This window comes from Sceloporus undulatus, chromosome 1, assembly GCF_019175285.1.
Source record: "Sceloporus undulatus isolate JIND9_A2432 ecotype Alabama chromosome 1, SceUnd_v1.1, whole genome shotgun sequence".
Lineage (NCBI taxonomy): Eukaryota > Metazoa > Chordata > Lepidosauria > Squamata > Phrynosomatidae > Sceloporus > Sceloporus undulatus.
The window spans coordinates 375,969,993-375,984,697 of NC_056522.1; the positions used below are offsets into that span (position 1 = coordinate 375,969,993).

At 39.5% G+C, this 14,705-nt stretch overlaps 1 protein-coding gene across 1 annotated transcript in view; it reads left to right on the forward strand.

The window, feature by feature from the left end:
* The window catches only part of WDHD1 (WD repeat and HMG-box DNA binding protein 1), a 192,105-nt gene that overhangs the window by 154,940 nt on the left and 22,460 nt on the right, over nucleotides 1–14,705 (forward strand). The window contains 7 exon segments of the mRNA XM_042450976.1: nucleotides 1,990–2,075; nucleotides 3,997–4,108; nucleotides 5,721–5,872; nucleotides 7,896–8,007; nucleotides 10,987–11,037; nucleotides 12,375–12,470; nucleotides 13,891–13,983. Of these exon segments, the coding sequence (XP_042306910.1) occupies nucleotides 1,999–2,075; nucleotides 3,997–4,108; nucleotides 5,721–5,872; nucleotides 7,896–8,007; nucleotides 10,987–11,037; nucleotides 12,375–12,470; nucleotides 13,891–13,983 (693 nt within the window). The 5' untranslated portion in view covers nucleotides 1,990–1,998.

Genomic DNA, 14,705 nt, shown 5'->3' on the forward strand with positions numbered 1-14,705 from the left:
ATATTATTTAATATAATATTAATGGTATAATAATATTTAATATAATAATATCAAATAATAGTAATAATAAATTATTACATTAAATATTATTATATTGATGTTATTATATTAAGTGATATTTAATATGTTATTATTAATAATGTTATTATTAATTATATTAAATATTATTTAATATAATAACGTCGGTATAATATTTAATGTAATACTTTTTGATTATTATTTGATAATGTTATTATTATTAATAATAATAATAATAATAGTCATAATATCCTCCAAGGAAAAGGGAGGAGGCCCTGGCTAGTTATGCTCCCTCACAGCCAAACTAGGCCTAGCCGCCATTTCCCCCTCCTTCTCCTCCTTCACCGCCTTCGAGTTATTTCAGAGCCGCCTGGGCTCCATGGTCCTTGGCGGGGAGGGAAGGCCTGGACGAGGAGAAGGAGGAGACTGAGAGAGAAGGAGGCGGCCCTGTTCCTGACTCCTCCTCAGGCCTGGAGCGCGGGAAGCCTCGAAGTGAGAGCGGTGTTTGGGGCCTACTCTTCGTCCTCCTCCTCCTCCTCCTTCTTCTTCCAGGCGGTGAGGGGGGATTCGGGGCCGAGGGTGGGATATGAAGGGGAGGAGCCCTTTTATTCGCCTCGGGCCCAGTGAACCCCTTTTGTGTGATCGTTTTTGTACAACTTTTTAGGCAGCTAAAAAGGCCAAGGCTAGATAGAGTCTAGAAGCGTAGCCCTGAGAAGCGCCTGGTCCCCAAACTGCGGCCTTGAAGGGGTTTTTGGGTACTTCATCTCCCAGAAGCCTCAGCCATGGCGGCCAATAGTCAGGGATTCTGGGAGCTGGAGTCCAAAACCCCTCAAAGAGCACAGTTTGGGGACCCACTGGGAATGACAGAGTTGGGAGAGAGCACAAGGGCCCTGGTTCCTGCCATGCAGGAACTCTCAATCGAAGCATCCCCTTTGGCAGATGGCCGACCATTCTCTGTCTAGAAGCCTCCAACGAACAGCTCTTAAACTCCTCCTAATGTTGAGCTGGAATCTTTTTTCCTGCAGCTTGCATCCATTGCTCTGGGTCTTGTTCTCTGGAGTAGCAGGAACAAAGCTTGCTCCCTCCTCAATATGGCATCCCTTCAAGTATTTAAACATGGCTCTCATATCACCCCTTAACCTTCTCTTCTCCAGGCTAAACATCCCCAGCTCCCTAATCTTTTTGTTTTTGCACTTCAGCTCCCAGAAGCCTCAGCCATGGTGGCTATTAGTCTGGGATTCTGGGAGCTGAAGCTAAATTGTTACAGGTATATTTGTTGATGCTATGTTATTTTCCATTGAGTTCATATTTTCGGGGCCTTCTGGTCATTTCTGACTTAGGGCAACCCTACGGAGAACATACTGTATTCTGGTGTTTTCTGAGGGTTGAGAGAGTGTGACTTCCTCAGGTTCACCCTCTGGGTTTCCACCTTCGTCTTTCTTATTTGAATTATTTGTGGCTGATTATGGCTATGCTTAATGACATTATTAGGGGCTACACCTTGTAACATCCCAACTCCTGTGGCATCAGAAGGGGTCATCCCTCTATCTCAGGTTTTGGCCCCATAAAAAAATCTCAATCTCAGGGATTGCCCTCATCTGGCAATTTTAAAATTGTTTCCCCCAGAAGAAATATTTCTTGACTCAAACCTGAGAAATGAAATCCTGAGACTGGCCACTTCTGGTCTTGTTTTTCACCATTACTTTACTGTTTTTATGGGCTCACTATGGTCTGTTGTGGCTGCCATAAACTGGTCCCTGAAGTCTCCTTCCTGCCCCTAAATATGATTGCACCACATTTTAATTTTGGCAGAATATCTTGGTCTGTTCAACGCTTTTGCAGATTATCTCATTTTCCTCCTTGTTCTTCCTGAAGGATAAAGTATACAGCACTGAAATAATTAGAAACTTTGCTTTTTGCTATAATCTGTCTCATCACTTAACATTTATTTGTTAAACGCCATTTTCTTAGAGAAAGAAAATGCCTTCGTCACAAAAACCAATGCGATATGGTCACACAGAAGGACACACCGATGTCTGCTTTGATGACACTGGGAGGTAAGTGAGACCACAATCCTATATGTGTAAGTAGGAGCAAGTAGATCTTATGAGTTATGAAGTCGAAGGCTTTCATGGTTGGCATCCATAGTTTTCTATGGGTTTTTCAGGCTGTGTGGCCGTGGCCCGGAGGAATTTATTCCTCGAGAACGTGGCCACACAGCCCGAAAAACCCACAGAAAACTTAGGAGTTGTGTTACGATGGCATCTAATTCCAAGATAAAGTTCTAAAAAGGTAAATGTTTTTGTGTTTTTAAAAAACTGTTGCATGAATTTTGGCATGTGCCTTTTCTTGTGTCTAATGCACACATTGCAGAAGTCCTTGTTGGTGACAGGCTTCAAAGGGTGTTTGTCTCACATGAATAAAAAAACAAGGAATTTGCACAACTTCCTACATACAGTACATGAAATGCCTTTATTACAGTTCACACTGATACAGATCTAGTTTTCCAGACCTTGTATTGCCTCTACATCTCAGTATCTAACAGCCTTTGAATTAAAGGAAACACCGTAACTGCCTTGAGTACCAGTTTTAGAGGAAAAGGTAGGATATAAATAAAGTTAATAATAGTCATCATAACAATACAGGACAGAATTTCCTTATATCAACAAAAGCCCTCCCAAGCATTTTTAATCTGGCTGAGAATCTGTCACTCTCACGCATCTTTTTTAATTTAATTTTTTTATTACAGATCTTGCCAGTATATTATTTCCACAGTAATTTTACTTGCTTGTTTACCATCCCCTGTGTTTTATGGTTTTCAGAATTGTTTAATATTGCAGTATTTCCTCGTTGCTTTGGCTATCATTTGTGGAAAGTCAGGATACAAGTTTATATAGTAAATAATTTTAGAAGATTTGAAAGTACAGTTTTATATACAGTTACAGGTACGCAGTCATTCTCAACAAAAGGCAGCTTTTCAGATATCGGATGCAATAATTAAAAGCCATTGACACATGAAGACAAAATTATCATGGAATCCATGGTGGAAAAATAGAAATGAAATCATGTTCCAAAATGACAGATCTTGTAATCCGCAAAATAAACTGAAGTGCAAAAATCACTTCACTTGTGTCATTGGAAGGATAGATTTAGGCTGCATCCACACTGCAGAAATTATCCAGTTTAGCACCACTGTAATTGCAATGGCTCAATGCTGTGGGATGCTGGGTCAATGCTATGGAATCCTTGTAGTTTCCAGTGGAAGGCTAAATGTCTCACAAAACTACAGCTCCCAGAATTGCATAGTGTTAGGCCATGGCAGTTAAAGTGGTGTCAAACTGGATTAATTCTGCAGTGTGGATGCACTGGGGCAAAACACATTGCAGAAATGATCCAGCTTGAGACTGCTTTAACTGCCTCGGCTCAGTACTAGGGAATTCTGGGAACTGTAGTTTCTTGTAGCACCACAACTCTCTGACCAAGAAAGCTAAATGTCTATAAAACTACAGTTCCTAGCATTCCCTAGCCTTAAACCAGGGAATTTAAAGCGGTCTCAAACTGGATGATTTCTGCAGTGTGTTTTGGCCCTTAGACAACTCCAATACATAGAGTGCTTCAATTTGTTTTTAAATACATTTCTGTCTGTGGCTTAACATTTTTCCTAGACGTTTCCTCTTTCTCTGTGTCCAGGTTTTGACCTTGGTGGTCTGCAGGTCTGGGATTGAGGTAGTCACCCGAATCCCAGTTTCAGACATTTCAGCCCTATAAAATGCTCACAGTTGTGGCTGTTGACAAAGGAGAATAGCTGCTTTTGCTGTTGGTCAGTGTGTATTAACTTTCAGTAATTATTACATTTAAAATGAATGTTCTATTATTGTTTACTTTAATGAAAGCTTTGTAAGTAGCACATACAAGGTCAACAATTCTGGTACAGTTACATACATTTATGTTTAATGCTGATTTTGTTTCTTTGAATAGCTGCATTGTAACCTGTGGTAGTGATGGAGATGTCAGGATTTGGGAAAGCCTAGATGATGATGATCCCAAGTCAATTAATGTGGGAGAAAAGGCCTACTCATTTGCTCTCAAGGTAATGTGGGTAAAGTATTGCTATGATCTGTGTGATGGCAAGTTCTTCCAATATGTGTTTCTTCCCTATTTGTCAAGGCAGGATCAGCGAATAGGTTTGAGCATAAAGAAAATACTTAAGATGAGGTCTTTGCTTCACAGCCATTTGCTGTTTTGGTTACATGGCAGTGATTTTGAACAACTGAATGTTCATGCTTTGTAGACTTATGTCAGATTTGAAGAGTGTTCACCTTTTGACAACTAATAATTGTCATCACACACTAAAGCTTTTGTAAACTGAAAGAGCTGGATTTCTTTCTTTTCTCCCTGTCAATCATTTATACCATTTACACACAAATGATTAACATGATCATATGAATATCTGGTCTGCATTTCTAATGTAGCAACTTTTTTGTGGATTCACTAATAAATGAGATGAGAAGATTATAAACTGTATAACATGTTTTCTACTAATTTTATGTTAGGCTCTTGTTACAAAGTTTAACAAAACTGTTTTTGTTCAAAGAGTTTTGTTTTTTTCTTAAGTTTGATGCTCAAATGAGTTTTCCAGGATAGTGTATTATCTGTGAAACTTAGACCAACTCTGCCCCCCTTGTGAACATGGCAAGTTAAAGCAATTCCAGTAAGATTCAGTTGTTTTCTAGAAGAAGACTAGCCCCTAAATTTGCCAGTCCTTTGCCTTTTACTAAGGTTGATATTTTATGCTGAGCTTGTGAATTTCAACACTATAAACACACATACATTTTCTCACTGCAGTTATCACTGCAGTAACTACCATTTTTCTCAGATTGAAAAGTCCCAGATTTTGTTTCTGTTCCTTCTGATATTATACTGGGTTATAGTAAACTGCCTGGGGAGCTGGTATAAAATGTCCTTGATCACACCGGGAGCTGATAGAAAATATTCTAGGATAAGCAAAATGTTTATGGTTCTGGAAAATAAAATCAGAAAGGAGAGGAACAAACTCTGGGCGTTTCTGGTCTTTCTGATTGTTCTAGATGTGCCCTAAAGCTTATATATTGACATTTGCCCCCAAAATGTCCTTGTTAAATCTGTGATCAAAGGCTAATTTTGTTTTTTCAGTGACAATATGTAGCTAGTTTGTTAATGCTATTCTTATGTGGTAAATAGTTTCAAGAGGTAATTGCTCAATGGTTGTCATTTAGTTGTGCGTATAAATGTTAACCAAGGTATAGATTTTAATGGAAATAGGTTTCACTGTGATTTGTAAACTAAAACAATCAACAAAAGCCCCTGGGTTAAGTACACCTTTTTATTGTCTCTGTATTAGTACTGTGAGACAAACAAAAGTGTGAATACTTCATGATCTACCTCTACCCTAATATATTGATAGCTCAATTGGCTGTAATGTTGGAACTGGAAGCAATTTTTCTTCAGTCCTTCTTTGTTTTCATTACAGGGGTGTAAATCATGTGGTCCTGATATTGCTGGATTGCAACTCTCAGTATTTCCCACCATTAATTGGGTTGGCTAGGGATGCAAGACCAACTTGGTGTGTGTGTGATTCCAATTGTTGCTCTGTGTCAGAATGAATTTATTTTCCTTGTATCAATGGATGATAATGTCTAATGCAAGTATTGCCTTATTTATAGAATGGAAGACTGATTACAGCAGTGTCTAACAACACTGTTCAGATCCATACATTCCCAGAAGGTGTTCCAGATGGTATTTTGACACGCTTCACCATGAATGCCAATCATGTGGTTTTCAATGCCGATGGAAGTAAAGTAGCTGCTGGATCCAGGTAATTCAAAGAATGCAGGAATAGGTATTTGATCAGGTGGAGATGCTCCACATGCAGAGATGTTTCCTGTTTTCAAACAAGTCTTTCGTGAGAGCAAAGAGATGCAGGAAGGCATGAGGCTGATGCACTCCCATCTTCACATGTTTAAACAACATGCTTCAAGAATGCCTTTTGTGTTGGGCATATTGTGGGAACATAGCTCTCTATGTGAAATTGACAATTCCCTTGAGAAATGTACAAGTGAGGTATGCAAAGCTGCTTTGATCATAGGAAACTCTTTCTATAATATCAATTTCCTGTTCTCTGAAGGTGCAGAAGTGGATCTGGCTTCATGCAGTGTCAAGAAGAGTATATGCCAGTGGTGGTCAAAATATAGTGGTCCAGATTTTAATGGGAGATTCTGAGAGATATAGTCCAACTTTTACCACCTTTGGTATATACAGAGTGTTACTTCAATTGCTCTTTTTGTACTTGTTGTAGTCATAGGTTTTTAAGAAAAGAGCTTTTAAGAGGGCATTGCAATGTTTTAATTGTGCTGTTCTTTAAACATTGTTAAATATATACTTTAGGTGTTTCGATATTAATACAGGTTTAGTCTCTCTTTTCCTAAACGCTTGGGGCCAAAAGTGTTTGGGATTTTGGGTTTTTAAATTTTTTAATAATATTTTTGGAATTTGGAATATTTGGATGTACATACATAATGAGATATCTTGGGGAAGGCACCCAAGTTTAAACACCAAATTCATTTATGTTTCATATACATCTTATACACATAGCCTGAAGTTAATTTTCTACAATATTTTAAATAATTTTGTGCAAGAAACAAGGTTTGTGTATATTAAATGATCAGAAAACAAAGTTGTCACTATGTTTGGACTTTTGACATGATTCAGATTTTGGAATTTCAGAAAAGGGAGATTCACCCTGTAGTTTACTTTTATTTTAATATTGATTATTTTGTATGCTTTTAGTTATATTGTACACATTTAATGCACAAGATGCCTTCATGCTTGATCCATCAGTTGTAGATCATTTTGAATATCCAAGTTAGAAGAGCAGTTTAATCAGCAATTAAAATGCCTGTTACAATGATTTAAGTCTAAAATGTTGGATAACATGAGTGAATCTGGGAATTGCAGAAATTCAACAGAGATGGATTTTTTATAATAATAATAATAATAATAATAATAATAATAATAATAATAATAATAATAATAAATTTTATTTTTATACCGCCCTTCCACAGATCAGGGCGGTTAACAACATAATAAAAATACAATACAATACAATTTTAAAACAACAACAGAATAAAACCCCCCGTTAGCCAATCCTCTTTGCCACAGAAGAGGAAGGGAGGCCCACTGGACTTTAGTCGGGGAATGCAAGATGGAATAGAAAGGTTTTCAGATCCTTTCTGAATTGGGCCAGGGAGGTGGTCGAGCGGAGCTCTGTGGGCAGCGTGTTCCAAAGGGCCGGGGCGGCAATGGAAAATGTCCTCGTAGTGGAGGACAACCTAGCCCCTGGCACCCTAAGGAGTTGCTGCCCAGATGTTCTGAGGGTGCGGGACGGAATGTACGGGGAGAGGCGGTCCTTCAGGTATTCCCTTATGAATTTTATGGTGGGTTGTTGTTGTTGTTTTGGTGGAATTAATTATGTGTAATTGTTTATGTTTACTCAGACTTGATAGTACAGAACTGCAGTTAAAGGACAATAACTAGTCATGGAACTCCTCTGACATTACAGTGGGTTCCAGTGTAAGTGAGAGGGAGGGTCATATCCCTCTGCCCAGTGCAGATCGCTATAGTTCCCCAAAACTGACTTTGAAGTTCTGGGAAACACACCAAAGTTGGTTTTCAGGTTGCGGGGAGGGGAACAGAGTTCAGGTGTGATTGTTAGCCAGTTATTGGATTGAGCCCATTCTTTAAATGGAAGAAACACTGTGTTTGTTTGTTTCATGAAGCAAAGTTTCAACATTTCATAATATAAATACATTTGTTGACCATATTATTGTGGTTATCTCCAGTGACTTTGTGGTGAAGATAGTGGAGATAGCTGACAGCAGCCAGCAGAAGACATTTCGAGGACATGATGCCCCTGTTTTAAGTGTGTCATTTGATCCAAAGGACACTTTTCTGGTAAAACTTTTTCCTATGGTATTTTTTCCTTTGCTCTCTTAATAGTGTATGCTCTGATTCTATGACTTTCCTTTGCTTTCCTGCAGGACCAGTATAGCATTTTTTCCAGATACACAGCTACTGCAGTCAGTACATTCTAGCCTATTAACATAGGGTCTGAAGTCTTCATCTTATTTTTAGTATGTAAGAGAAGATATTAGTTTATTTTATGTGGCATTCATAATAAAAAAGCAGTTTTATGAAAAGTAATAAATCAAAATAATAAACATTACATAAAATCAAGTAGACCTAAATTCTTTGATACCTCAGTAGTGTAAACCCATTAAATCAATGGAATTTACCTACATGTTGACTCACCAGTCATCAATGGATTGAATAGGTCTGTTCCAGTTGAGAATAACCAACAAGATGCCAGCCTAATCTGAGAATAAATATTATTGTCTTCTGAGTACAAATGCATAAGATTGCACTGTCAAAGTGATTTAATAGTAGTTTCCCTTCTTGAAACTGTAGTTATGAGATTAGGCCTGAGGATCTCAGCAGGATTCCGACCAGTTCACCAAAATACAGTCCCCAAGATTGGGGTGGGGAAACAGAACAGTTAGTGCTGTGACCTTTGCAAATGAGATTTCGTTCTTGCTTGGTAAATACTAGGTCTGTCCGTGTCAGAATGCGGTCTAATGAAATATTCATCACATGTAGTTGATGTAGCAAAATTGGAATAGAACACATTTTTATTACTGTCATAGACAAGCACAAAAATAATCCATGTCAAGAAAATCAAAAGAATCCAGTTCAGTGTTAATTTGATAAACTGTTTATTAGAACATGTGATAGAGATTCAGGTAGAATGGAATTGGTTTTCTGGCTTCACCATCCATTCAGCTGCTCAGATAACATCTACTCAGCAAAATTTGAGCATGTAGACTAATGCATGTACTTTTAATGCAATTGCAAAATTGAATTTCTAATGAGAAGTGACTATCCAAAGGCAGCTTTTTTATTATTGCCATTTTTATTGAGTTGGGCTTCCATTCAGTGCCATGCTGGTGGAAGACAATCCACAGAAGCAAAATCTCCAGCCTCTCTTTTTGCCACCTCCCTCTTCCTTGCAACCCCCAGAGCCTCCTGAAAATACTTCATATGTGGGGGAGAGCTGAGTTGTAATTCAGGGTGCTGAGGCAAGTGAGGGATTCCCAAAGATTGGGTGGAGTTGCCTTCTGTGAGGGAGTGTCTTAGGCCCATTCTGCATGGGCGTAAAGTACGTCCCCAGGACGTACTAGGCTTAGGAAAGGGCGTGCTTTACGCACGCCCCTAACCCTAGTACGTCCTGGGGACATACAAAATGGCGGTGCCCATTCTACACGGGCGCCGCCATTTTGACGTTGTGGACGCATAGCGTCCGCATGTCCCACAACAGAAGTGATGTTGCAAGTGCGCCATTGGCCACTTGCGGCACCACTTCCGGGGCCCAAAAAGAAGCTGCTTTTTTGTGGCTTCTTTTTGGTGCGTCCCGGAACCACGCGGTTTGACCGCGGCTGTTCCCTGACGCAGCAACTGGTAGTGCTGGCAGAGCGCCCTTTTTGGGCACTCTGTAACGCGCCTTAGTTAACCTTGGAATTTGACCAAAAGTAAAGATTAACTTTCCATGTTTTCTCATGTTCTTATTTATGAAGAGGAGAATTCTGCTTCATTGCTCAGTTTTTGTTCTCCTTACTTTGAAAACCAGTTCTTTATGCACTAACATAATTTTTTAAAGTGTTAAAATGTGTAGTATCAAGGTACTGTATTACAGTGTCAGTTTTGAACAAAAGAAATAGAATTATATGTATGTTTGAGCAGCATAATTTCTAAATTAATGATTGCACTGTGAGCTCTTAGTATCTGCTGGGATTTGGTTCCATGACTGTCCAAGGATGTCAAAATCCGTGGATGTTCCAATCCCATTAAATACAGTGGCATACTAAAATGATATCCCTTATATAAAATGGCAAAATCAAGGTTTGGTTTTAGACTATACACACACACACACACACACACACACACACACACACTCACACTCAGTCAAGCTGTAGTGTGGATGCTTGATTCTGTGAATAAAGAATCTATTGATAAAGAGAGCCGACTGTACTTGATGCTTCTGCTATTCTCCTAGATAGCTCATTGAGCACCTGAGAACTGATATCCCAGCTTTCAAAGCACAGTATAAAACTACTAGGAGAATGTTATTCTGTCTCATATATTAGTTTTGTGAGGATAGCTCTCTTGCATGTGTCATGGGCTGCTACTGGTATTATCACAAAGTCTGTTCCCTGATTACTTGTGCCTTTTTTTGTTCCCATTAACTTCAAAAAACATATATTCTGCTAAATTGTTTATAGCATGTAGCCTAGTATATTGATTCAAAAGAGCTTCAGGAAGCTGCGTGGTTTTCTGATGCTGGGTTGCATGCCTTCTGTATTCTGGAGAGAAACAGGTTGCTCTCTCAGTAGCAGGATTACCTCCATCGCTTTCTAGTTATGGCATCTTAAAGTTTTGTGACCCTTAAATATATTAAGAGATACATTGTAGCATAAACTTTTATGGAAAATATTGCACCAAGTACTAGTTTTAAAATGCCAAAGGGTTTTGTTTTTTGTTTTTGTTATGTCATGTTTATAATAAAATTATTTTTAAAAAAATGCCAGAGGTTTTGAACTTCAATGAATTTTCTTCAGGTGAACTGAATATTCAGAGCCAGATCTGTTTCAAGATTCACATCAGCTGATATTTTATAGGGAAGCAACAACCCAATGACTTGGCTGATTGGATTTCCTCTTGGCCAGAGGGACTTCATATTTCAGGACCACTGTGTCCACTAACATTTGGTCTAGTATGATTAAACAGTTATGATATCCAATCACAGATCTGTTTTAAAGATAATTTTTAATGTGGCAATAATGTGTTGATCTAATGCTTTAAAAACATTCCTTTCCACAGGCTTCAGCAAGTTGTGATGGATCTGTCCGAGTGTGGAAAATTTCAGAACAGGTAAATGCTACTTTTGGAATTTTACTACATGAGATGCTTAAATAGTGTTTTGAATTTGTCTCATTTCTACATTGACTTATACCAATTTGTTTTGTCCATGTTCAAATATGAGCATTTGTGTGGGAGATGTCAATCCCTCCTAGGAAGTTTTGGGGGTAGGGAGAGCAATGGAACAATCCAAACTGAACTCATCTTCCCTCTGTACAAAAACAAGTCATTAAATTAATATCAATACAGTTACTCTTCCCAGAAATTGATTTTATTTTGGTTTAGTTAGTATGAAAAACACAGAGAGGGGAAGAAGCATTATCTTCTGAGGCTATTATTGTTGTTGTTCTAACAACAATTTTCTCCCATTTTAAAGTCACTGAAGTCCCTTTTTGTTTTCTGCCAAAATTGGGACTTAAGGAGGCTTACAGTTTTTTAAAAAATCAGTAATTAAATCATGACACAATGCTGGCTCTCTGTGTAACAGTAAATGGAGGCAGTGGTGTACATTTAGTGCAACAGAATGGGAATCGATGCTGTACCTTTAAGTTAGCAATAGATTTGAGGAGTCAGGACATAAAACCCTTCTTTGAGCCTCTTGTAAATGCAGTTTAGTGACAAATAATGACAACTATAGCCAGTTACTAATAAAATTAGTTCAGCTACACACTTGAATACCTACAGATATAGGCCAAGTTCCTACATTGAGCAGGTGAAGCATAGCACTAGCATCAAGCTTGGGGCTTGACAGATGCTGAAGAAAGGCCTTGAACAGAGTGCAGAGTACTAGAGAATATTTCCCTGCATCCTAGCCAAGAAAGCCAGTGTGGTGTAGTGAATGACAGACTAGGACTCTGGAAGACTAGGGTTCAAATCCCTGCTTAGTCATAGAAACCTGCCTTGGGGAGCTCACACCCTCTTAGGGTCAGAGGAAGCCAATGGCAATCCACCTCTAAACAAACCTTGCAAAAGAAAAAGTGATAGATTTGCCTTAGGGTCGCCATAAATCAGAAATGATTTGAAGATACACAACATAAACATGCCCTACCTAGAAAGAGTGATAGGTGCGCATGGGCCACATCTGTTTGCATGTGTATTACAAACAAGAGACTACCCATAGCTTTGCACTGAAATCTATTACTGCAGCTTTCCATCTAGGTATTGTATAATGAAGATAATTACTTGCAGAACTGAACTTCAGTTAGGTTGAGAGAATGAGATTTTAACTGCTCCTGTACTAAGCATTTAGTTGTGGCATGTGCTGCACTGTCCCTGCTCCTTCCATTTTTTTAATTTTAGATGACTTCATATCAGCTTGAATAACCACTATGAATATATGTTGCTTTTAGACTTGTGAAACAAGTTGGCCATTGCTGAAGAAGTGTAATGATGTGGTAAATGCAAAATCAATATGTAGACTCTCCTGGCAACCAGAGACAGGAAAGGTAACACATTTGCTTTCTCTCTTGAGTTCTAATCTGTGAGTGTGAATGTACAGATTTGGAAAAGGATGTAGACAGGGTTATGAACCTTTCCTGTCTTTTGGTATTACTGCTCTTTTTCAGATTGATCTGTTGTTACTTTGCCACTGGCTGTTTGGGAGTGAATTGGTTGCTATGGTATACTTCAGGTCTCAGTAGAAGAATGATACAAGCCTACTTAAGGCTAATGATGACTGTGTCTTGGTGACATTATTGTCATAATTTGCCTCAATGCTGTGTCTTCTTAATCAGGAGTGAGCAAAAGGTGTCTCTCTGGATATTTTGAACTTCACTTTCTGTCAGCTTCTGCCAGAATGGCCAATGGTCAGATGCTATTTTAGACTTTTAAACACTTGACCATTGACCCCACGCAGCCCCCAGATTGGTACTGCTGTTAGCCTCATTTAACCATCAAATTAAAACCTGGCTGTTTTCTCAAACATTTAAGACCTAGTGTTCATGAACTGGTTTTTAATATAATAGATTCTTTTTGTATTGTCCTATGGATTGCACCTCACCTTGAGATCTTTGGATATAGGGCATGATACACATTTTAAAAAACATATAACTATAACAGCTTACTGTTTGTAGCTCTTAGGGAACAGAAGTGAATCTGTCAGCTGTGTTTCAGGTCTCTTTGGCCCCATACAGACAGGCCAAAATAAAGTTGCTTTGAGTCCCTTTGGAAGTATGCTGTTTAAATGATGCCTAAGGCGGGTTACAAACTGCCATAAAGTACGCGCTCCGCACGTACTAGGGTTAGGAAGGGCCGTATTAGGGTTAGGAAGGTTCTTACCTTCCTGACAGCCCTTCCTCCCAGTACACGCGGAGCGCGTACTTTTTTGCGGTGCCCATCCACATGGGCGCCGCCATGTTGACGTATTGGACGCTGTGCGTCCAGACGTGTCGCGGCGGAAGTGACGTCGCGAGGACGCACTCCACCCCTCGCGGCGCCACTTCCGCGTTCCAAAAAAGGAGCGGCATTTCACCGCTCCTTTTTTGCTGCGCGGGGAAGCCTCATGGTCTGGCAGCTGGGGCTTCCCTACGCAGCGAATGGCGGCGGCGGGAAAACGGCCCCTTGAGGGCCGTTTGTAACCCGCCTAAGAGTCCGGAAGCCACGCCAAAGCCACAATCCAGTACTAAGGATTGGAGCGCAGCTTTGGTGCAACTTCTGGACTCTTTGCATGCATCGTTTAAACAGCATACCTCCAAAGTGACTCAAAGCAGCTTTATTTTGGCCTGTCTGTATGGGGCCTATATCTTGTGAAATCTTGCTTGGGGTAATAGGAAGCATCAATATTTGTTTATCAAGAAAACCTGAACTCATTTTAAAAATCAGATTCACACAATTACTAATAATGTCTTCCTCACTTTTCTCTGCTAGCTACTAGCCATTCCAGTAGAGAAAGTCATTAAACTGTACAGAAGAGAAACCTGGCATCATCAGCTGGATCTGACAGATGATTTCATTACACAGGTCAGTTTCCTTTAAATAGCTCCTGTTTAATTTGACTATGGGGCTGTACAGATGGGCGGCATGCAGCCGCACCTTTACTGGCTGGATCGGAGCCATGGCAACTGCACGTAGCAGACCCGATCTGGCCTTCAGAGAGTGCAAAAAGGAGCTGCAAAAAGTGGCCCTTTAGAGGGCCTAAAGGGCGCCATAGCTGTGGTGGCGCAGCTTTATGACACCCCTTCAGTGCTGGATCATATGGATGCAGCACCGGAGGGGCGTCATGATGGCGCACACACTCTGGAACAGTGCATGTGTGCATTGTACTCTAGCCTAGCCCTTACCTTTAACACACTGGAATTCTTATTGAGCTCAGAAATACAACTCACTGCAGTTTTTTTTAAATCTTGGTTGCTTGTTAATGGTTAGAAATATTTTCCTAAGTGGACAGTTTACCCATAGTGTGTGAGAGAGACTTGTAGAAAGAGAAAATGAGAGTTTGAATGTAGAAAGTTATGATTTATACTTGCACACATGGTCCATTGGCTGTCTAGAGATCTGATTGCCATTAACATTCCCTATTTGGATATGTTGTAAATAAATAATTTCAGTCATACTATAAGTTTCAATTGTGATGGTTGTCCTGACAGGTAAACTCAACCCAGTAGTACAGCCTTCAGAAGTCTCACTGCTTAGAGAAGTAAATGACAGCATAATGAAGCAGATTGCCTGAGAGATACTGATAT